We start from the raw sequence: 25832 nt of genomic DNA, 5'->3' as shown, positions 1-25832 counted from the left end.
CAAAACTTATCACTTAAATTTTATAACTAACATGAAGTACAATGTATCACGAGAAAACAGTCTCAAAATCACCGGGATATGTTAAAGCGTTCCGAAGTTATAACCAATTATCGTGAGACATGTCAGATTTGAAAAATCGAGTCTGGTCATTGAGCTGAAAGCTAGTGTTGGTGATAAGGGGTTAAGGGGTTAGCAGATGTCACCCGCACAATGTACAGATATTATATGCGGTTAAAGGTATTAGTACATAACAATACCAATATAAATTTGGTAGTCTAATGATCTATAATGCAAATATGGAACAGCTGTGGTGTTAATGGTTGAATGTATGTTCAAATTTGAAATGAAATATATAAATGCAAAAAACATTTTTCATGAGTTAAATGTACACCAAAATGGTACCATTACAACTACAATACACCCTGCAAAATATAAACCCTCATGTGGCTACATTGACAGAAAAATAATACCCTTTTTTGGTATGAATTGATGGAAAGGTAAAAAAAGATTGTTTTTTTTTTTAAAGCCCAAAACTGGTGGGTTAACAGGAATCTGCCACCTCCCTTCCCCCCAACTGAATTTGGTAGCACATGTGACTGTGATGCAGCAAATACCTAAGTTTTTTTTTTCTGTATCTGAAACCTGGGCATCGGGAAAGAATCTAGCTCCCTGAGCCACCATACCCTTCTGCAGAGCAGATGGGCTCCTGTATCATGCATCCCTGGAGATCTGTGTTACACTAAAATTTCCCATTCACTGTAGTCGTTAGCATTGGCAGCGACTTCTAGACACATGGCATATCACTGACTAACACTCCATTTCTTTCATGTTTCTTTCCCTAGAATTAACCTTCTTGTGATGATAGTGTGGGTTCATATTAATCATCAGGTCACAGCTGATAGTGTCAGATTGCTACCCACAATAGACTATTGCATAGTTACCCACAACTCTTGACATCGAACAAAATGTACAAACCTCAAGAATACCAGTGTAGCAGGTTTTTATTGTTACATCAAACCACTTCTTTTTCCTTTGAAAGGGTAAATGTGTGAAAATTTGCACAAATTAAGTTGGTCACCTCAGACTAGGGAACATCAAAGGAAGGCAATGTCCTGTGGTCTGAGGAGCCCACTTATTGACTAAAGTGGGTCCCATGACCCCTAGAAATTGCAATCATAAAGGCAAGTACTAGAGTAACACAGGAACTGGGAGACAGGGCGGGTAAAGTATACTTTCTACTTAATTTTTTTCCCACCTAGGGATTTTTTAAATTCATTGAAAACACATCATTATGTGTAACACTTGTTTTCCGAAAAGTTTCCCAACTTTCTGTGTCCCTCTCCCCAACCATTGTGAGATTGTGAAAGTTGGGGTACTTTAGTTTCCTTATCAGATATCAGAAAGTATAAAGAGGTTTTGAATTGAACAAAAAAGGACCCTAACCAGATTACAGGAACTCCACAGTGTTTCCCATTAGCAGGGAAGTAGTTCCATATGGAGTTTCTTTTTTTTTAGCATGTTTATTCTATGGTTCCAGCATCTATAAGAGGGTAAATTGGTTTGAAAGGCATCAAAATTACAAATATGTTGGCAATGGTATACATTTTTGAATAGAGAATATGGGAAAAAATCTATCATTTGGGTCACCGCTACAATGTGTAGCTAAGAGGGATTTAGGTGGAATTATCAATGACTATTTTCTGCATCACAATGTAACATAACATTCACTTGAATTGAATGACCGCTAGTCAGGAGACAATTATGCTGGTAGTACATGATGAATGAGTGTATAAGAACAGGAAGTACTCCATTGTCAGGTACTTATGTCTTAGCAAGGTAGAACATTATAATCCAGTTATGTTCTATATTGTGTAAGACCAGGAAAAACGTTGCAAATAGTGTTCACAATCAGCCCATTGGAATTTTTGACATGACGTCTTCCTCCTGATCAAAACCCTCCTCCTGACATACAGCTTTCACCTTTCTCCCAGACACGCCTGTTACTGCAGTGCATCATCACCCAAGGAGGTGTTTACTTCTCCAATTTCAGGTACAAGAATAGAAACCTACTCGCTCACCTAGCAGAGACCTTAACACGATTAGCAGCTCCACCTGATTTCCAAGGTAAGATATCCAGATTGTATGTAGAGTGAAAGATGCAGATTTATTAGTTTCTGAATCCTAATTCTATATTGATTTAGTTACACAGTTGTGTAGGCCAATACAATGTAGCCCTTAAACAAGTTGTAAATCTTTAGCACGGTGTTTTCATTGTAAGTTTTAACTGCAGCAGTTGCAACATTGTAGCAGAAGGAGACCTCAACAACAACCTGTCGGGGCGATTTTGGACACTAAGCCACTCGCAGGTCCTTGTGGACCTGTGGGTTATTGTTCCAAATTGCCCTGTTAAAAATTCTCTTTGTGGCCACTATAAAAAAAAAAAAAAATAATAAACTTAATACTTGCCTAGAAATCAGTCCTATGGGGCACATCAGACCCATCTATGGCGCTTCCAGTGTCTGCATGGTGATTCAATGAAATTGAAGCAGTATACCCCAGCCTCACTACAAAAGTTCCGTACCTACCCACATGCGCAGTGAAGCCCAGATGTACTTTGGTGTCTTCATTGCGTGATGGTACAGGCACCGAGAGCTCCAGACCACGGTTAGTATGGAAAAACCTAATAGGCATATTGGGACACAAAATCACTTGTAGGTGCTTTAGTGCTCCAACTTTCCCTGAGAGGTTCCTTTTATATAACAATTTAATATGACAATAAATGACCAGAACAGGACTTCACTATTGGAACAGAGGCTTTCCTGACTTTTTTTGGAATCGGTATAATATTTTGGCTCAATTTTAATAATAATAATAATAATAATATAGTTTGTGCTTACAATTCCCTGTGTGACACTCTTTGTTCACATCAAGGATCAGATCCATGCAGACCCACAATGAGTAACAATAATATAAACTATGTTACATCTATGGGAAAGAGTGTAGGAGCAGGAAGATGATTTTTTTTTTCATTGGTTGGTTTCTTGTGATTAATTTTTATAATAATTAAAAAAAATCGAAAGCATCAGGCTACACAAAATATCTGTGAAATGGACAAGAAAGAAAGAATTCTACTGCCGACACATTTATTTCTATAGGGCAATTATATTCTTTCCAAATCATGGGATAAATATACAAACAAAATAACACATAATAACAACATAGTCATATTTAACAAAAGGAGTGAGTGCCATGCTCGTAAGAGCTTACAATCTATGAGTAAAATCCTATTTATGGACAGTAAAAAAGGTTTTTTTTCAGTCTTGATATGAGGGTAAAGAACTTGATACTCTTTGCAAGCCAGAACACATTGATGTCTGCACTTCACTATCCGTCCAAGTCTATTACTATTTAAAAATGGTAATTCGTTCTATGCATTAAAGCCATCCACACAGGGCAATTATATTGCTAACCATAGAAACCATAGACAGGCCTGTGTGACTATATCCCAAGCTGGCCACACCAAGAACTTTAAACTGTACCTACAATGTTTGCTTCTATTAACTCCTACATTTCTTTGTCAGAACTAATGATTGTATTTTATTATCTGGGTAAATACTTTGCACACAGGCTGTACTTCCTATTACAACACTTTGGGGGAATTTAACAATCCGTCTCAGGTTCCGCCAGTATGTAGCTGGTTTCATAATGTTTTTATTCAATTTTAAAAGTTTTTAGGAAGGGTACAGAAAAAAGAAAAGGGGAAGCGGGGATCAAGCATAAGCATTTTACATAACAGTAATCGCAACATAGCTGGTCTAGCAAGGCCTCTTTCACACTTGCATTTTTCACTTGTGTGTTCTGCGCAAGCTTTTGACGTGCAGAACTTGCACTGCACTATGACCCATTGTAATGGGTTTTTTAAGAATTGCATTCTTTTTCACCCACACATGTGCGTTTTTTTTACGCATGTTTAAATCTCTACATGCTCTACTTTTGCAAGTCACATGTGTGAAAAACGCACCATACAAGTCTATGGAGATGCATCAAAAACGCATCACACTCTGAGACACTTTCAAGTCCAATGCAAGTGCAATGCGTTTTTCACGCATCAATTGCCTCAACGTATTGAAATTGCATTGATATTGCCAAAAAAAGTGTGTGAAAAACTGAGACCCTGAGCAAACTGACAGTTTTTAACTGACCAAACCCTGATCGCACCCTGATCACTCTGACGTGATCTGCATTGCAAGTGTGAAAGAGGCCTAAATCTAAAGACCTGCTGGATACTTTTTAGTTCTACAAGATATGCTAAGGTTTGTCCTTAAATATTTTTATAGTTTTTTTCAAAACATTAGAAGACATAGGTTTGTGTTTCTTTGAAGGTATAATGGTGAAATGGGGCTTGTACTTCTTTGCCCAGTAAGTTAATATAGTTTACTTTTTATACCATGGGCTACTTTGCCTTTGTTTGAAAAATATATTTTGTATTTTGTCCCAAGAAAAGATTACATTTTAGAAGAATGTAGCAGTTATGCCCCTTCCATAAGGAAAACCTATAACCATAATACAATTATCTGAATGTAGCTTTGGCACAAATTCCTGTTTATAGTCTGGCAAAGCCAGTATGCATATGTGTTACTGTATGTACTGTATTTACGTTGGGTACTGTGGCAGCATAATACCAATATTACAACATACACACTAGAGGAGAGTCATTAAAACTGTCTAATTGAAGATCTGAAGATGAATCAAGATCTTTTGGGGTCGGTCATTTGTGGCATGAAACACCCCTTTTGGGACTTAAGTAGCTGTCTGATACGTGCCTTTTCCAGGATGTGTTTGCATTTTGCTGGGCCTATGAGACTTGCCGACAACTGTGAAATTTCTACTTTTTTCAGGAGCGTCATGGAAAGTACTGTACAGGAAAGTAGGGAACTATAAGTTTAATAGATCAACAATAATACATACCAGTATTTAAAATATGAACAGATCATTTCTGGGGTATGAAACCATTTATTTCAAGTTCCATGAGGAAATATTAGGTATTTTACTTTTCTTAACATAATGAACTGATGCTGAAGGAAAATCTATTCTACAAAGTTCCCAGAGTAATTTAAGGCACAATTCTTTTTTATTTATTGCATGACACTATGTAGTAACTTACATTTTATTTGTCATCCATCAGTAATGTGGGCCAACACATAATAAAACAACTTATGCTCTATGGCATGCCTTAAAAAAAGCAGTCTACATTCTTAGTCATGAAATATATAATTGCTATCTGCATGTGCATGTGATCATTATACATATTTAGCATGGACATGGAAACTTTAACCACTTGCCTGTTCACCCTGTACAGACTGGTTTAACTAATACAGCAGAACTGCTGGTGTAATACTAAGGCTGTATTCAGATCTTGAATGTGGCACACGCTCAGAGCATATGCCAGGAAGTCTGGACATGTCCATAGACATACTGGCAGATGGAGGCATCCTTTTGCCTCTGCCTGATCAGTTTATGGCGTGTCAAGCAGGAAATGCTGAATGAAAAACGCAGCAGACTGCTCTTTTTCATCCTTTTCTCACAGGAAAGAGCAGTGTATGTTCAGAAGAGGTCATCAGAGGCTGCGAGGGAATGGAAGCCACTGTATAATATCCATCTCCAACCTTCATTGAGTGTATGCTGTGGGTGTAAGCCAGTGATATAACTGTCCAAATATGGGCTTTTGCATTGCTTGGAGACACATTGAAAATCAGCAGTAACAGCAATATTAATATTTGTTTCAACTAAGACCAAGAAGTCTCAAAGTAGTACATGAAACCAGACTATGTGGAGATATACCCCCTCCCACTGGATCCTCACTGATGCCGGGGAACCAGGCGTTATGCCTTCTAACCAATTTTAGAACTCCAATTTGTTTTTTGTGGATGTGAAAGAAAACTGAAAAACATGAAACGGACCTGCCTGTGTGAATACACCCTATCATAGCAGTGTTCTACCAAACAGTGTGTTCTAGTGTAGCATGGAAACAATGTACGTAATGTTAAATAATAATAGCAGTCTTCATTTATAAAACCTATCCATATTCCACTGTGCACAAGGCGAAAGCAACAAAAGTACAAATACGAAAAACAAATATTGACCATAACCAATAAAAGGCACTAAAGCAAAGGGAAAGAAGTGCAGTGCTTAAACAGCCCAGTCAACTGTTCTAGAACTCACAGGAATGAAGATGATCATGAAGTGATACATCCAGTAATATATATCAATACTCTCATTGGCTTAGCTGAAAACTAGTCATCATGAGTAAGCATGGTAGTATTCCCAGGGCTACCCTTGGGTGTCACTCAATTTGTTACTGCACTTTAAAGGATTAAATATAAATTTTTTCATCAGCAGAACTCATTAAACAGTTGAATTACAAAGCTAAATTTACAAATAAAAACGCCCCCAAAAAACAAACTATTTCATATAAACTCTCACATTTGCTATTAAGGTGGCACAAAGGTCATTGTTGGGTAGTAGGTGGGGAGTCCAACTTTGGAGCCCCTTTGAGTCACAAGCTACAACAAGGAGTCACTCTGAGATCATCTGAAAGGCAGCTGTAGTTTGCTTTGGGTACTACTGCATAGAAAGGGCTTGAAATATCTCAAATGTCAGTCAGGTCAAGTCAGTCACATTCTCCCTCAAGGTTGTCACCTTTTAACAATCTTTTCCTTTATTTAAAGTGTGGTGAAATTGACAAAAGGACAAGGATCACAATTATCACATTTATATAGCTCTTATTATGTTTTAGTAGATTTAAAAAAAAAAAAAAAGAAAATCTTTCGTACAAAAATAAAAAATGTTGTGATGCCCAAAGAGGTTAATTGCAGACCTTTGTTGCTGCCACTAATAGCTAAATAAACATTATTAAACATTTGTTCTAAACGTTTAGTCCAGGAAAGCTCCTGAATGTATCCTTAACAAACAATTTTTTCCTATAGCCGCAAAATATGGCTGTGTTGGTCTTTTTTATGGCCCATGTGTCAACAGCGGGGGTCATTTACTAAGGGCCCGAATCGCGTTTTACCGACGGGTTACGCAAATTGTGGCGCATTGGCGTCGGCATGCACACGACGGAAATCGGGGGGGGGGGGGGCGTGGCCGAACGAAAACCTGATGGATTCAGGGAAACTGCCGCATTTAAAAAAAAAATAAAAAGTGTCGCGGGACACGCGCTTACCTTCACCAAGTATAGGATCGTGCACTCCGGCTGGCCTCGGAGGACTTCAGCGCAGCAGCGACACCTGGTGGACGTCGGAGGAACTGCCTTAGTGAATCGCCGGAAGATCCAAATCCACCTCAGAGAACGCACCGCTGGATCGCGAATGGACCGGATAAGTAAATCTGCCCCAGTGTTTCCCCTTTTGTCTCCTCTGTATGGCCACAAAAACTGGTTGTATGTCACTGGATGTCATCCTTTTTTGCAACAAATACTATGGAAACAACTTTCATGTGCATGAGGCCTACGGCTGAATGTATAATAGAGATTGCAAAGCCATCCCAGTCACCCTTGGCATATCTGAGGATTTCTTCTTCTTGCAAATTATTTGTAACTTTTAAAAAAAGAAAGAAGTTGCAAACTGTACAATAGAGCAGAAGACTGCTCCGAAGACCGTTTTTAAGGGTGCAATCACAAATGGCGCTTGCATTGCATTTAGTATATGTACTGTATTGTATTGTTTAAATGCAAGACACTAGGTGCTGGTTTCTGATCGCATGGATTCCTATCTGGCTCCCCCATGCGCCTGAATTGCGCTCCTAAACAGAATGCAAGCGCCACGTGTGACTGCACCTTAAGAATTGTAACCCTCATGATAAATATCCCCCTCAGAGTCCAGGTGAAGCAACTGCATACAGCTGGATATCTGTCAAAAACGGCCATCTTTCTGTAGCCAGTTACTGCACATAAGAAATCATAAACGCAGATAACTTCTTTTTAGTTTTATCTTTTAAGTAGTATATTAACCTGAAGTGATAAAAGTATAACTTTACATCTACAAGGAGGAGCTGATAATGTCTTATGCAGAATGTAATGTAAAATGAAAGCCACTTACATGATCTTTTATTAAAGAAATCAATTTTTGTGTACACAGATAAAATATTTGTTCTTATGTTAGGTTAACTTCTCTTCAATTATTACCTTTACCGGTGTTTGTCCAGAGAGGCAGTTCAAAAAAGGATATATAAAGACTCAAGCAGCTGAGTACACAGAAGAACAGAATATATACACGTCCTTTGTCAAGCCATTGGGAGTGTAGCGCAGATAATAGCCTATTAGACTATCATCAATATAAAGTGAATATTCTTTCTATGACTGGATTGTACTGTAAAAAACATGGAGATGATGGCTTCCAAATAGCTATATACAGTCCCAGAGACACTGGTACAAATGATCACCATCTGGCTTGATTACTCTTCTGCCTCTATGCTGCGCCCCCGACGAAGCAGAATTCAAAACTCACCTTTCCTCGTTCCCCCGAAGCGTCGCTCTGCACTTGTACAGCAGGCACATGCCGAAGAAAAAAATGGCGGCTGAAGGCGCTGTTCCAGGGAAACGAGGAAAGGTGAGGTTTTTTTTTCTTTCCCAGAGGGGGGGGGCAGTGTCTACAGGGGGAGGAGGAGGTGGAGGAAGAGGGGGGGCATTGTGTCCACAGGGGGTGGTGACCAGTGTGTCCACAGGAGGAGGGGGGCAGTGTGTGTACAGGGGGGGGGCAGTGTGGCTACTGGAGGGCAGCCCACTAAGGCTCTGTCGCCCAGGGGCCTACTAAAACCTGGAACCGGCCCTGGGTATAAGTATGTATATATATCTTCCTATACTTAGGATGAGATGTCAATATTAAATCAGTGTGGGTCCAAAACTTGGAACCTCCACCAGTCATCTGTTAACCCCAGCTATTGCTCTGGAAGTACACAGTGTAGATAGACTCTAGATACAGACAGGACATCTGGATGGGAACTAAGTTGCAGGAGACAAATGCAGCTACAGTTACATGTAGACATTCTTCCATGATGCTCAAGTACAGACAAGGTCATCTGAAGTGTTATAACATGACTACATGTTGCAGCATGTCCTGGAGATTATGACCTGTTACTGAATATGGTTAGTATATTGATTGTGAAACCAAAGAAAAGTTGATGCCATAAAAATAAGCAGAAGTTAAAAAATAACCATTGATTCAGCTTGCCACATCAAAGCTTCCGCGAAGGAAATGGGTCAGACTCAGCCAGGAAGGATCTTTAATGTGGTCTTACTGTACTACACCTCTTTTTGGGTTTTTAACCCCTTATCGACCAGGCCCTTTTTTTCTTTTTTGCGTATCATTTTTCACTCCCCACCTTGAAAAATCTATAACTTTTTTATTTTTCAGTGTAGAGCGCTATGTGAGGGCTTGTTTTCTGCATAACAAATTGCACTTCATAGTGACAATATTTAATAGTCCATGCTCTCTGCACTGGGAAAAAGAAAAAAAAATCGCAATGGAACTCAGAATGTCAGATCAGTTCCTGGCTCTAACAATTCGGGCCAAGCATTCAATCTAGCTTACGCCGTGAGTTTGATCACATCACACTTGGTCATGGGAATAGGCCATAGGGTAATACCCTACCCTAGTTTAGTGATATAAACACTAGTGACTGCTTCCACTTCTTGCTTCATAATGATTTTTTTCCTGTAATGATATATGATTTGCATCGCCTTTCTGAATATGGTTGCTTTCTGTTTGTAATATTTCCATGAATGATTTTCAGTTGAGACTTCCCCGATGTCCCATGCCTCTTCTTAGCATGTCACGTGACCAGGGTGATATCATGTGAAGTCCTTTACCCAGTTACGTCTGAACGTCTACTCTAGGTATGTATCTGATCACATGGCAGTATCATGGCATGATCACAGTAGGCCTTCATGGAATTCTACTCTTCCCCATCCTCCATGCAGGCTGCTGTGATTTCATGTGATCAGATACTTACATGGAGTAGACTGTGCAAATATAACAGGACCTTAGATTACATAATCCTGGTCACATGACATGAAGTGCCCATGTAACAGAGCTTTTTTTCAATGTTCCACATAGCAGCATGTTCTGTAGAAATGAGACCTGTCAATCAGGTACAAGGAGGTAGGGCAATGCAAGTAACTACTGAATTTGTCACATTGGACTTACATAGTGTCATTGGAGGCAAATCGGGTGCATGACATGGCATGCATTTTCATGGCACAAAGATACATAAAAATAACAGTATATAATTACTGAAGGGGGTGTGAGTGTCCATGTGCAGTGAATGTAAAGTAAAACAACAGTTTTACATAAATTAGAGAAAAGAGTCAGAAAGTCATTAGCTTAGTGTTACCATATTTGTAAGTATGTTGCATCCTTTCCCAGCTTCCAATTTACTATTGACCACCTTTGTATTGCTAAATATGTTGATCTCGGGAATGGATCTACAGCTTAGCATTAAACTCTGATGATGGGCTCACATATTGAGCTTGCAAGCACACTGGGCGGCAATTGGCCCAATTGCATATGCATTTCCAAGCACACAGTAAGCAGCACTCTGTATCTTGAGTTTAAACAATGCTAGACACCAGGCACAGGTTGCCAATTGCATGTTTTTACATGGAAACACATTTGCAATCAGGTCGATGCCCGCACCCGTGCGTTTGCATTGCGTTTCTAAATGCATTGTGTGTGACCGCACCCTGAATGTCTGCACCACCTCTCTCATTTTACATGCTTTAGTGGCTTTTTAGTGTGTATTTGGCTAAGTTTACACAACAGTTGGTCATGCCCAACACTTTAAAATGGCAAAAATAACATGGGCTACAGCACTATTTTTGCTGTAAATAATGATTGCATTATGGAAGGTAAACTCAAATACATACAAGTCAATGGGAACGGATAGTTTAGTCTAAGGGTCAGTTTAAGGTGTCCATTACTTTATTTCATAACGTAATAGACTAGCAGACACCACTAGTGTTGTTTGTGAAATTAGCTTTATCCATGTTCTGTGGGGTGATTTCATATTTGGTACTGTTAATCTTTAGTGCAAAGAGATCAAGTTAGGCAATTAATCACAGGGACAGAATGAATAGACTACACACAGTGGCGACAGTAAATACAAAGGGAGAGGAGGTTTCAGCTGAACTGGCAGTGACTTGCATTTGACATTAAAATAATGCAGTAGATTGGAAGTTGAATGAATACTCAGCCCTCATTCCAGCCAGCTAATTTTGCTAAAATCAGCTTCTTTTGGGCTCCTAGCAGCAGAGGATAGCAGTTTAGTCCTGCCTCTCTACATTATTCATTAAAGTGAATATTGTTTAACATCATGTACAGATATTTATGGAGTAAGTGCTGACATTTAACAAATTAATAAGCATGCTCTGCCTGTATCCCTACGTAACTGTTCTTACCGCTTTTGTTATTTTAAGTATAACATACCGTATATTTATTTTTAGCAAATAAATTGTTACGATTTAAACCTTAAACTTTTTCCCATCGAATACCCTCATCCCAGAAGACTAATACATCAACATGTTAAAGCTGGTGCACACAATTTTTCAAAGCTGATCAATACACAATCATATTAGAAGTAGTATTACGTTAATGTAAATAAAAAAAGATGAGAATAATAGTAAGGATTATTTTATTTCTAGGTGGCCGCTCAAACATTTGTGGAAGAAATGGATGAAAACAAACCATCTGTTAAATGGTTCATTGAAACACAATCTGAATGGTTTTTAAGGAATGGCATCCCTGAATGGTTTCATGGTGTTATCACAAGAAAGTAAGTGTATTTACTGCAGTGTTTTATTCAAGTTCTAGTTCATTTAATTAGTGATTTAACCAGTAATAAAAATATAATAAAGACACTATATTTTGGAAGTAAAAGCTTGGCAAATGACAAGATGCAAAAGAACATACTAAATGAAAACATTACATAATACATCAACATGGAAGATGTCTGGCAAAATACAGACAGATTTGTGTTGTCAACTCTGTTGCCAGTTAGCCAATCCATTTAAATTTTAATACAGGCAGTCCCCGGGTTACATACAAGATAGGGTCTGTAGGTTTGTTCTTAAGTTGAATTTGTATGTAAGTCGGAACTGTATATTTTATCATTGCAATCCCAGCCAGAACTTTTTTGGTCTCTGTGACAATTGGATTTTAAAAATGTTGGGTTGTCATAAGAATCAGGATTAACACTAAAGCTTCGTTACAGACACCTTTGATAACTGTTACAGCTGATTATTGTAGCCTAGGACTAAAGTAGAATAAATTACCAATATCCAGAGGTCTGTTTGTAACTAGGGGTCGTCTGTATACCTCTCCTGTTATTGAATAAGTGATATTCTGATTTTTGCCTGAACCTTGACTATTCTTTTGCTTCATAATTGTGTTTGCTTCATCTTTGTTTTGCCCCTGCTTGTTAACCCCTTAAGGACGCAGCCATTTTACAGCTTAAGGCTCAGCCCGATTTTTTGGATTCTGACTTGCTTCGCTTTATATGGTTATAACTTTTGAACACTGTTACTTATCAAAACGATTCTGAGATTGTTTTTTCCCCACATGTTGTACTTCATTTTAGTGGTACATTTTGGCAGATAAGTTTTGCGTTTATTTACAAAAAAAAGAAAATATGATAAATTTTTTGAAAAATTTGCCATTTTCGAAATTCTAAATCATTGCGTTTTCAGGCAGATAGATGTACCACCTAAATAAGTTGCTGAATAACATTTCCCATTTGTTTATTTTGATGTCACGCGGCTTACAAATAGAATATCGCTTTTCCGGATTTTCAGAATTGACTATTTTGGGGATAAATACAGTTTTGAATGAAATTTTACATATTTAGCATCAAAACCCCCTATATAATCTACCCATTTTCAAATCTGCACCCCTCAAGCTATCAGAAACAGCTTTTACGAAGATTGTTAACCCCTTGAGATCTTCATAGTAATTGAATCAAAATGGAGGTGAAATTTAGAATGGTTCCCTTATACGTTCATTTAGCACTAAAATTTACACATTTCCAAAATATAAAAAGAGAAAACCCACCATACAATTTGTTCTGCAATTTCTCCTGAGTGCAGAGACCCCCCACATGTGGCTGTGACTTGTTTTATGGGCGCACAGCGAGACGCAGAAGGGAAGGAGAGCCCTGCAGCTGCCAGGATTTTAGTTTCCTCATTGGCCCCTTTTGAAGGCTATAAAATTTTCGCTTTTTCGTTATTGGGGCCATGTGACGGCATTTTTTTTGCGGGATGAGATGCTTTTTCCATTGTTACCATTTTGGGGTTGGTATCACCTATTGTTGAAAATTTAGGAACTTTTTTTGAGGGCAGGAGTAGAAAAGCATCAATTCTGTACTGGATTTTTGACTTTTTTTTTTTTGGTGTTCACCGTATAGACTAATAATCATGTTAGCTTTATTCTATGGGTTGATACGATTACGGGGATACCAGACATGAATATATTTTCTTACGTTTTACTAAATTTGTCAAACAAAACCCTAATGTGGGGAAAAATCTATAATTTTTGTATTGCCATCTTCCAAGTGGCATAACTTTGTTACGTTTTTGGCTACGGAGCTGGTTGATGGCTTGTTTTTTGCGGGACATGTTGTACTTTGCACCAGTATCATGTCTAAGTACATATGGTTTTTTGGTCGCATTTTATAGCATTTTTTGTGGGATTGAAAAGGTAAAAATCATAATTTTTGGAGGGTTTATAACAGTTTTTTTTTACGGCGTTTATCGTGGGGGTTCAATAATGATTTACTTTTATTCTACGGGTTGTTACGGACGCGGTGATACTATATATGTGGGGTTTGTGTTATGATTTAGACTTTTTTTTTGAGTTATATGTCTCTTTATATGTTTTGGGGGTTTGGGGCATTTTTAGTGATTTATGACTTTATTTTTTTATTGAATAACTTTTTTTTTTACTTTTTTACTTTTATACCATGGGATATGAACAAGCAATCCTCTGATTGCTTGTTCATGATAATATTCTGCAATACTCATGTATTGCAGAGTATTATCAGTGTCAGCCTATGCACTTGCATAGGCTGGCACTTTGCCAGTAAGATGACGTCACAGACGCCATCTTACTGGCAATTCTTGCTAGTAACTCTGGGGTCCAGATCGGACCCCAGAGTTACTATAGCAACGATCGGCGCCCCCCGAAAACGGTTTGGGGGGGCCGATCGTGGGGGAAAGACACCCCAGATGCTTGTTAGATGCCGCGGTCGCGCTGACCGCGGCATCTAAAGGGTTAAGCACCCGCGATCGGAGACAACTCCGATCGCGGGTGTTACACTGGGGTGCCGGCTATTAGTTACAGCCGGCACCCCGTGTTTCCCGATGCCGGTTCGGCTCTGATCCAGAGCCGAGCCGGCATAAGCGCCGTGGCGGATATATCCGCCGCGGAGCGTGAAGGGGTTAAACTTTGCCTTGTTGTCTGTCTGTGTCCCTTTGCCTTTCTGTACTCTGTAATTATGGACTACTCCCCTAATTGTCAACTTCATTTAGCGCAGGGTGTGCAAGAAGGCATGGACAGAGGTTATGGCAAGCGCAGGGCTCACACTTCTTTTCCGTCTTGACATGCACACTTCAATTGTTAGTAGTATTTGAGTGTATCCCATCATTGCCTGTCTCTGATTGCATATACAGGCTACAGCAATGAAGTCATGTCAGTGTCACTTGCAGATAACAGTAGCATCAGTGTTGCTAGGCTGTGAAAATCACTCGGGTGTGTACTATCAACACACCGTCAATGCTGCAGCATCTGTTTTCAGAGACCTATAAGGAGGACTGAACTGAATGAGAGATGGCTTCTTTGTTGTTTTATATCAGTCCCTGCTATCTGCCGCAAAATAGATAATCCCAGCCAAATCCTAAAGAATGTTTATATTGCTCTCATGCTAAAATGAAAACATCTATGTTTTTATAAACGCAATAAAAAGACTGATAATGGTAATTTACTGCTCCATAATTTTTGGAAAAATAAGTGAATATAAGTTAAGTATTAGCCGTTTGTCTAAAAAGGTTTTTCCTGTCCATGTAATAATAATAATAATAATAATCTTTATTAATATAGCACCATCAAATTCCATAGCACTTTACAAATCATAGTAAGTAACTGTTAATACAAAGAGTTTATTAATCCATTCCATGCTTTACATTATTTAAGTATACAACTTATAAGCACAAGAGGCAATATTGGCAATATCTAAAAGGCAAATTGTAAAACAATATTAAACCTATTATACAAGTACTGCCTGCAAAGGTAGTATCCATGAAGAACAGAGCTGATGTTTTAAAAAAGAACTGAAAATCTTACATTTTAGATTCTTGTTTTAATTATTTGTTATAAAAATGTTTTTTTTAATCCTCTTTGTAGGGATGCAGAAGATTTACTAATGGACAAGACAATAGGATGTTTTCTCGTCAGAGTTAGTGAAAGTAGAATTGGGTATAGCTTATCCTACAGGTAATGTTTTGCTTTCAGTGTAAAGGGCTTTAAGCTTGAATTTTGGAGTATTTCATGTAGTTTTTGAAGACACAACCAGGGATAGATTAAAAACAAACCATCTTTATCTTTACAATCCACATATGCCTTTGGCTTCAATAACTGTAACAGAAAACCTGAGACACCCACCCTCAACAAAGTAATAATATAGTTTTCTTTTGATCATTATTGCTCTTCGTTCTTTTTGTCTTTTATTATCCCTAAAATTGTACTATATAAATTGTCAATTTAGTCTTACCAGTTGAGGGCACATCTCTACACATTGTGACCTGTAACCATTGTAACCAGTGCTGATAGTATAAGATGCTTGTTTGACAAGGGGATGAGTAAAAAATTGTTGATATATTTACAGTGGGTATAGAAAGTATTTAGACCCCTTTAAATTTTTCACTCTGTATTTCATTGCAGCCAACTGGTAAGATCAAAAAGTTTTTTTGTACACTCTGAACCTCATTTTGGCAGAAAAAAATAATTAAAAAAAGGAACTGCAATATCACATGGTTGTAAGTATTCAGGCCCTTTGCTCAGTATTGAGTAGAAGCACCTTTTGAACTAGTACAGCCATGAGTCTTCTTGGGAATGATGCAACAAGTTTTTCACACCTGGATTTGGGAATCCTCTCCATTTCACTCAGGTTGGATGGTGAACGTTGGCTGAAAGCCTACTTGTTCAGGGCTGCAGTGATAGTTGACTTTGTGGAACTTACTCCCATCTTCCTACTGCATCTCTGGAACCCAGCCACAGTGATCTTAGGATTCTATAACTCTCTCACAAAGGCTCTTCTAACATGATTTTTTAGTTTGGCTGGATGGCCAGGTTGAGGAAGAGTTGTGGTCTTCGCAAACTTCTTCCATTTAAAGATTATAGATGCTACTGTGCTCTTTTGTAACCTTGTCCAGATCTGTGTCTTGTCACAATTCTGACTCTGAGCTCCTTGGGTAGTCCCTTAGACCTCACAATTCTCATGTGCTCGGACATGCAGTGAGCTGTGAGGTTTTATATATACAGGTGTGTGCCTTTCCAAGTCATATCAGTTTAATTAAACACAGCTGGATTCAAATGAAGGAGTAAGATCATAAGGAAATGGACAGCATGTGAGTTAAAAATGAGTGGCACAGCAAAGGGTCTGAATACTTATGACCTTGTGATAGTTCAGTTTAATAAATTAGTAATTAGTATATTTCTGTGTTTTTTTTCTCTTAAGATAGATTGTGTACGTTAACCCCTTAACGACCTGGCCCTTTTTGTTTTTTCATTTCCATTTTTCACTCCCCACCTTCAAAAATCTATAACTTTTTTTATTTTTAAAAGTAAAGAGTTCTGTGATAGCTTGTTTTCTGCGTAACAAATTGCACTTTACAGTGATGGTATTTAATATTCCATGCCGTGTAATGGAAAGCGGGAAAAAAAATTCCAAATGCTGGGAAAATGGTGAAAACACATTTGCGCCGTTTTCTTGTGGGCCTGAATTTTACAGCTTTCACTTTGCACCCAAAATAAAATGTCTACTTTATTCTTTGGGTCGGTGCGATCATGGGGATAACAAATTTGTATAGGTTTTATAATGTTTTCATACATTTACAAAAAAAATTTCTGGCACTAATAACTTTTTCATACTTTGGTGTACAGAGCAGTGGGTGGTGGCATTTTGATGACGTTTTCAAGACTTTTTGATCACTTTTTATAGAATTTTCTAATATTTTTCAAAATGGCATAAAAGTGCCATTTTTGACTTTCGCTATTTTCCGTTTCGGGGTTAAGCACAGTGAAAAACCGTTTATTATGTTTTGATAGATCGGACATTTTTGGATGCAGCGATACCTAATGTGTTCATGATTTTTACTGTTTATTCATATTTAAATCGGTTCTAGGGAAAGGAGGGTGATTTGAATTTTTAGGTCTTTTTGTTGTAATTTTTTCCCTTTTTTTCAGACCCCCCAGGGTACTTTAACCCTAGGTTGTCTGATTGATCCTACCATATCTTGCCATACTAATGTATGGCAATATATGGGGATTTTCCACCTCATTCATTACAATGTGCAAGACCCTATCGTGCCCATGTCCACGCACCGCCATCTTTTTGACGCCGGCAGCTTTTTGTTAGCTCCGATCGTGGGTGTTATCAGTAAGTCTTTGCTGCAATATGCAGCAAAGACTTACCAGCTGTGGAGAGGGCTCAGCCCGTGAGCACTATCCATGCACCCGATGCGCACCGTCAGGAAGCACTATTACAGCGCACGTCAGGAAGGGGTTAATGAGCAGAGAAATTACTTTTTTGATCTTGCCCATTGGCTGCAATGAAACAAAGAGTGAACAATATAAAGGGGTCTGAATACTTTCGGTACCCACTGTATACATAGAAGAATGACCGAAAGAAAGAATAACAGAGTGGGTGAAACAACAATTTTAAAATTATGCTTAAAACTTTTTATACCATGGAGAATACAAATATTAATAAAACAGGTCAATAAAAGCAATAGGTCTTTTTTAATTTGCAATAAGATCTGCTGATCTGATATGTTATCTTATTCTTAGGGCTCAGGACCGTTTCAGACACTTCATGATTGATGTTCTGCAGGCTCAACAATGCATACTTTCTGGAGACACAAGAATCCACAATACATTAGAAGACTTGGTTAACTTTCACACACAGCATCCCCTGTACCCTTATAATGAAATTTTAACTCTACCATGTGGACAGGTATGTAGCAATCTCAATCCTGACTCGTAAAATTAATTTGGAATATCTTAAATTGTATCTTTTGGATATTTTTTCAAGTACTGTGTAGACAAAGTTACACACTACATAATATGTACACACTACATAATTCATAAAAATATTTTGATCAAAATCTTGGGTGTGTGAACATGCGCTTATATGAGCATTGCATGGATTTGGAGTTCCCCACCTCCGCATATATCAGTATATATAAAAATATTTTAACATGGGTCATATATTTAATGCATTTCTTTGTACTATGTTTATTGAATTGGTATTTCTATATTGTACCAAACTGGCCCTACCTGAACTTTAGACCTCTGTAACACGTCAGTTGACCCACGTTTACAGATTCATAGTGATCATCACCTACCGGCTTGGTGTGTTATTTCAATATACTTCTATAAAAATGCACAGGCCTTCTCCATTGCTTTCAAAGAGGAAGAGCCTACTTCCTGCTAGTCTACATAAAGGAGCTATAAAGCGTAACAGTTTTGCCATGTGGTACTATGCATGACCCTCAATAGACTTGTGTGAATGACAAATAAAACCAACTCAGTAGTCCATTTTTCTACATTGCAGAAAATGAAGTGAACATAACACATATTTAATAAATATGATATCCAATTTTATCAAAATATTCAAAATGTTTACAATATTATTAATCTCTTTAGTCGACATACATTTTAAAATAATGAAGGCGGTAAAATATTAACTGAATGAACACAACTTGTATTATCTCATCTCTTGAAGAAAACAGAGTCCTGTGCTGATTATGAAGAATTATTTGAAAACGGATCAACATTACCACAACCATTCAGCGGTGTAGAGAATTCTCCTATAGACATGGCCTTGACTCCCTCACAGCCTGTGGGAACAAATGTCCCGCCTGTGCCACCAAGAAGAATGCAGTCCTCCGTTTCCCTAAATTCCCAAATAATGATACCACCATGCGATCTCACCAAAGGAAACAGACTCTACCCATTACTACCTACAGAAGGGCAGATGCCATACGGTGTAAGTAAATCCTATTTAGCATGTTCATAATCACGAATTGTGGTCCCAGCACATGGGTTAATGTGTCTGTAAACAGATGGCAGGAAAGAGAGGGTGGATAGTAAAAGTTCAAGAGTTTCTTTCTTTGCCATTTTATCACCCATAAACGTTTCATTAAAAAGTTATCAAAAGGTTGTACATTTCCAGACATGAAAATGACATCTTGTTGCACAACAAAATTGATACCTTAGACAGCTTTGTACACCAAAGGAAAAAAATACAAATTATTCTAAATTCATAAAGTAAAGAAGGCATAACAAAAATTATTGAAATGTGCTGTCTGTGTTTTTAAAAAGTGGAGCAACTTTTTAAAAAATTTCTCTGCAGTTACATTTTTTTTCTGTAAATTGCATAGAATATTAAATGGTGCAACTAATAAGTACAGTTTCTGTAATGACTGTAATCCTAAAAATAAAACATTACAGCTTTTTGGAAGGCATGATTTGGCAGTAAGGTGTTTAATATCCATAAATTGTCCATATAATTATTAAATCAGCTTCTACTTCCTTTTTGCAGGTCCCGGTGAATACAGGTGTGCACAGATCTATAACAAAGTCACAAAGTGTAGATTTACCATACCCAAACACAACTCACAGCTCAAACTGGCCCAATAAGGAAGGAGAAAAACTGGGAAATGCATCAAAGAAACCTTTGAAAACTTATAAAACTGCTCTAAACAAAGCAGTAACTTTCATGAAAGAAGGGGAATTGGCTCTGGACCTAAAGAAAATGGAAAATACAATGGCAGCACAAATGGAAAAAGTCAGGGACAGTTTTGGGCGCATTGGACATACAGGACAGAAAAACCCGTCTCCACCATCGCAGCCGAGACATCATCAACCAAGTGTCCCAGAAGAATACAGAGCACCTCCCCCTTTTGCACCAGGATTTTCCTAAAAAGACTAATGTTAAAATATCCTCAGTTCAATAATACATTTTACAAGTTAATATCTTTGATTTTCTGCAAGTTAGGCTGGTTTCAAACAAGTGAATTTAATCCAAGTGATAGAGACAGTGGGGAAGGGGCAGAGGATTTATTATGCAGCTCCTGCATGGCATAGAATTGTGCTTTAACCTGCATACATTCAGGCCGAAATGGGCAAATGTTACAGTTAGTGCGCAGCCCACTCTTGCCGTGGAGGTGGTGTAGGGGGGAAAACATCACTATTCTTGTGAGTGTGCCTGAGGAATTGGGAATTACAATAATTTCAAGGCTTGTACACTAGTAAACTGGTGTACAAACCATGATGAATGTCCTCCAAAATGTCAGGAGGACTTCCCTGGCTGAACACCGGGCATATGGACTTACAGCATCCTACTCATCTGTGATACTGTGTCTTCACACCAGGACAACTGTACAATGTGAAAAGCATGGTTACAGTAGAGTACAGAATTCCCGCAATCATTAAAGTTGACTGTGATGTTTTTACTTTAGGTCCCAGTGTATTGTTCCGAAAATATGGCTGCATCCAACCTAAGGATTATGGACACAGAAAAGTGTTTGCATGTACTCCGTAATAAGAAGCCTCTAAGTATCCATATTACAGAGCAATAGGCATATTTTGTGCCGTACTATAGCCTCTGTGAGGCCTGGTATTGGCTTTCCTGGATATTCATATTGATGAACAGTCCATAGCTTGCCAATGCGTCCATTGCGCCATGTATGTAGCTGTGCAATTAATGGCACTGCCACTAACCCCTCAATTAACTGGTGTGAGGTAGTTCTGACTCACTTTAATCAAACTTTGTACACTCTGCAGTGGCCCGAAATAATACTGCATTTTAAGTATTGGTCCTTGGTATAATGGTCCAGGGAAAGGGATGCATTACCATCTGAGGCAACTACACAGTGTGTCTCCAGCACTGTCAGGGCTCCACCTGATTGATCTGATTTTGATGACTAATGACAAATTTGTATGCAATATTTTTAAACCTACCACATTATAACTTAAGAATTAGACATTTTTTACCTTGTCAGATCTTTCCTTACACCCATTGTGTGTGTTTTACTTTGACTATTAATGTAAACCACTGATCTGTGTACATATTTATTTTTGTAACTGTTCATAATAAATTCAATATTAATACTGATGTCCATATCTTCTATGATAAAGCTAGGTACAAGGTTGAAATTTGTACCTTGATGGGAGACACATGAATTCACCACCTGTTTCTGAAAGACTCTTATGTCAGGGCTTCCAGTGAAGGACGCAGGTAGTGCAATGGCATCATGACGCCGTACCTCCTGCATGTTAGCCAATGATTGGATTGATACTATGTGAGAGTTCTAAGTTGTTAATACTTTTCATTATCTGAAACATTTCAATACTACTTGGTTATCTTCATCAGGCATATTAAAAACTTTCTTGTGTTCAACTGCACTATTAATTTACATTAAATATGGCTGCATCCAACCTAAGGATTATGGACACAGAAAAGTGTTTGCATGTATTCCGTAATAAGAAGCCTCTAAGTATCCATATTACAGAGCAATAGGCATATTTTGTGCCGTACTATAGCCTCTGTGAGGCCTGGTATTGGCTTTCCTGGATATTCATATTGATGAACAGTCCATAGCTTGCCAATGCGTCCATTGCGCCATGTATGTAGCTGTGCAATTAATGGCACTGCCACTAACCCCTCAATTAACTGGTGTGAGGTAGTTCTGACTCACTTTAATCAAACTTTGTACACTCTGCAGTGGCCCGAAATAATACTGCATTTTAAGTATTGGTCCTTGGTATAATGGTCCAGGGAAAGGGATGCATTACCATCTGAGGCAACTACACAGTGTGTCTCCAGCACTGTCAGGGCTCCACCTGATTGATCTGATTTTGATGACTAATGACAAATTTGTATGCAATATTTTTAAACCTACCACATTATAACTTAAGAATAAGACATTTTTTACCTTGTCAGATCTTTCCTTACACCCATTGTGTGTGTTTTACTTTGACTATTAATGTAAACCACTGATCTGTGTACATATTTATTTTTGTAACTGTTCATAATAAATTCAATATTAATACTGATGTCCATATCTTCTATGATAAAGCTAGGTACAAGGTTGAAATTTGTACCTTGATGGGAGACACATGAATTCACCACCTGTTTCTGAAAGACTCTTATGTCAGGGCTTCCAGTGAAGGACGCAGGTAGTGCAATGGCATCATGACGCCGTACCTCCTGCATGTTAGCCAATGATTGGATTGATACTATGTGAGAGTTCTAAGTTGTTAATACTTTTCATTATCTGAAACATTTCAATACTACTTGGTTATCTTCATCAGGCATATTAAAAACTTTCTTGTGTTCAACTGCACTATTAATTTACATTAAATATGGCTGCATCCAACCTAAGGATTATGGACACAGAAAAGTGTTTGCATGTACTCCGTAATAAGAAGCCTCTAAGTATCCATATTACAGAGCAATAGGCATATTTTGTGCCGTACTATAGCCTCTGTGAGGCCTGGTATTGGCTTTCCTGGATATTCATATTGATGAACAGTCTATAGCTTGCCAATGCGTCCATTGCGCCATGTATGTAGCTGTGCAATTAATGGCACTGCCACTAACCCCTCAATTAACTGGTGTGAGGTAGTTCTGACTCACTTTAATCAAACTTTGTACACTCTGCAGTGGCCCGAAATAATACTGCATTTTAAGTATTGGTCCTTGGTATAATGGTCCAGGGAAAGGGATGCATTACCATCTGAGGCAACTACACAGTGTGTCTCCAGCACTGTCAGGGCTCCACCTGATTGATCTGATTTTGATGACTAATGACAAATTTGTATGCAATATTTTTAAACCTACCACATTATAACTTAAGAATTAGACATTTTTTACCTTGTCAGATCTTTCCTTACACCCATTGTGTGTGTTTTACTTTGACTATTAATGTAAACCACTGATCTGTGTACATATTTATTTTTGTAACTGTTCATAATAAATTCAATATTAATACTGATGTCCATATCTTCTATGATAAAGCTAGGTACAAGGTTGAAATTTGTACCTTGATGGGAGACACATGAATTCACCACCTGTTTCTGAAAGACTCTTATGTCAGGGCTTCCAGTGAAGGATGCAGGTAGTGCAATGGCATCATGACGCCGTACCTCCTGCATGTTAGCCAATGATTGGATTGATACTATGTGAGAGTTCTAAGTTGTTAATACTTTTCATTATCTGAAACATTTCAATACTACTTGGTTATCTTCATCAGGCATATTAAAAACTTTCCTTTGTTCAACTGCACTATTAATTTACAATAATATTTTAGAAATGACAAGATTCTGCAATTTACACCTCTCCAGCTGTTCGTTGATGGGGCCTTGCCACACTAGGACAAGCATACTCGTACGGCTGATCGGATGGACACTGTAAGGCTTCCTTCACACTTGTGTTGCAGATCACGTCATAGTGGAATGCATGAAGAACTTACATTTTTGGTAAGTTTTGCTTGGAGTTGTTGGTGATATATTAATCTGCGGCGGCCATCTTCAGCAAGAAACCTAAGATGCCATTACAGGTGTGGCCTGGGGGGGGGGGTATGTTGCCCACTCAGAAGCTATAGAGTTAAATGTTAAAGGGGTATTCCAGGAATCAGCATAATTCATATGCAAATGGTTACTCAAAATATAAGCTAGTGTGTAATTAGTTGTTATTTAAAATTTTGCTCCCCTTAGCAGAAAATGCTGGTGACATACACTGTGATGAAGAATTAAAATGCTACTGGCCCTTTAATCAGTCCGTTTATTTCCTCCGCGTGGTCCGTCGCAGAACAGAAGATGGCCGCTGGTCACATGTCCACATCACATGTCCTGCACCTGCATGGGCAGGTCATGTGATCACCACTATGTTTGGCTGTAGTTAGTTGGTTGCAGTGCATCCAGTATGGCCAATGTTTTGGTGATGACAGTTACACATTATTACTATGGTAACAGAGCAAGAAAACCTGTTACATCATCACTGGGAGGAGAGCATCAGAGGTTGGAGGAGTTTCTGAGTACTAAAGGATCATGGAACCTGTAGTTTCCAGTGGCGGCCATCTTGGTGATAACTCCACCTACTTTAGAGAGGCCATAAAATTTAGTAAATCATAAAATCAAACTATTTAAGCTCCGTTTTGTGACTAATGACATTGAGTATTGTTGTATTCATTTATTTCTATCATCATGGGTTTTTGTGTCAGACGTTCATATTCCCGGAATACCCCTTTAATTCAGCTATTTTTCTTATTTAAACTGTTGTTTGCCTTTCACATTATCCTTGGCATTTCTTACTGCCCTTCAGGCCTCTGTTTTCTTGGTTTCTTGCTTTGGTTATGAAGAAGCTTCTGGAGCCATTCTGTAGATAAGCATATCTGTAAACAAGGCCTATTCATTTTTCCCAGAATGTGCTGGTAAATTCATAATGGCCAATAGAATCTAAGTGCCTTATCTCCTTTCATACAACACCCCAAATGCTGATTTCTCTGTTCTAAAATACAGCTGTGGCTTTTTGAAATAAACAGTTGAATTTGAGTGCATCGGAAGACCGGACTGTGTCTTTGTTTTACTCTGTCATCTCGCTGCCGGCAGCTATCTCATCCTCCCTCAAAGGGTTAATTAGGACTCGCCTTACAAAAGTCAAGAGGGCTGTTGGGGCCCTGCTTAAAAATCCCTATCAGAGTCATTAGCGTTTTTGTGTTTTTCAAGCGCGTGTTTGCGTTTTAATAGCATTTTCTGTGGGTTTTTCAAATCGCATAATTCTTCAATTGGTACCCAGATGCAAATTCCTTACTTTTTTCACATCACCTAGCAACCCATCGGTTAAAAAACGCAGTTGCATGTGTCTCAGAGTTCAATGTGTTTTTGATGTGTAATATAGATATGTTTGGTGCGTTTTTCATGTGCGTGTCTTGCAAAAGTAGAGCATGTTGAGATTTTAACTTGTGTTAAAAATTGTGTAAAAAAATTGCTAATCTGACAAAACACATTGAATACGATGGATCAGAGTGCAATGATAGCTCAGCATGTCAAAAATACGCTCATGAAAAATGTAAATGTTAATGGGGTCAAAGAGTGTCAGCCTGACCAGCAGCAGGTGAACGGTTGTTATGCACAGCCTGGTCCCTACTGTGTCTGCCCTACACAGAGATCACTCCATGCAGGGTAGTTTAACCTCTTTACTGTCGTGATTGAGCTTGATTGCGGCAGGTAAGGAGAGAAAGAGTTAACAGGTTAACTTCTCTCAACCCTGGCCCCCACATCGTGATCACTGGGTGCTGGGGTTTTCCATGTATGGGAGCCTATTAGGCCAAGTGTATTACCGTTACAAGTTACAAAACACTACAGTACAAAAGTACTGTAGTGTATTGTACCAGGGATCAAGGTTTCCCAAGTCTAGTCCCCTAGTGGGACAGTAAAACAAATTAAAAATAAAGTTTTTAAAAATAAAAATAAAGATTAAAAAAGACAAAATCCCCCACA

The 25832-nt window shown here is 38.3% G+C and overlaps 1 protein-coding gene across 1 annotated transcript; it reads left to right on the top strand.

Annotated features, from left to right (window-relative positions):
- The first annotated feature begins 1994 nt into the window (after positions 1 to 1994).
- Positions 1995 to 23326, top strand: HSH2D (hematopoietic SH2 domain containing). The gene is made up of 6 exons (XM_072112922.1): positions 1995 to 2124; positions 11699 to 11829; positions 15450 to 15539; positions 18114 to 18279; positions 19051 to 19314; positions 19870 to 23326. The coding sequence occupies exons 2-6, from the start codon at positions 11726 to 11728 to the stop codon at positions 20248 to 20250; spliced, it is 1005 nt and encodes a 334-aa protein (XP_071969023.1). The 5' UTR covers positions 1995 to 2124; positions 11699 to 11725; the 3' UTR covers positions 20251 to 23326.
- Positions 23327 to 25832: the final 2506 nt, after the last annotated feature.

This window comes from Engystomops pustulosus, chromosome 1, assembly GCF_040894005.1.
Source record: "Engystomops pustulosus chromosome 1, aEngPut4.maternal, whole genome shotgun sequence".
Classification (NCBI taxonomy): Eukaryota; Metazoa; Chordata; class Amphibia; order Anura; family Leptodactylidae; genus Engystomops; species Engystomops pustulosus.
This window is presented reverse-complemented; position numbering and strand designations above follow the sequence as displayed.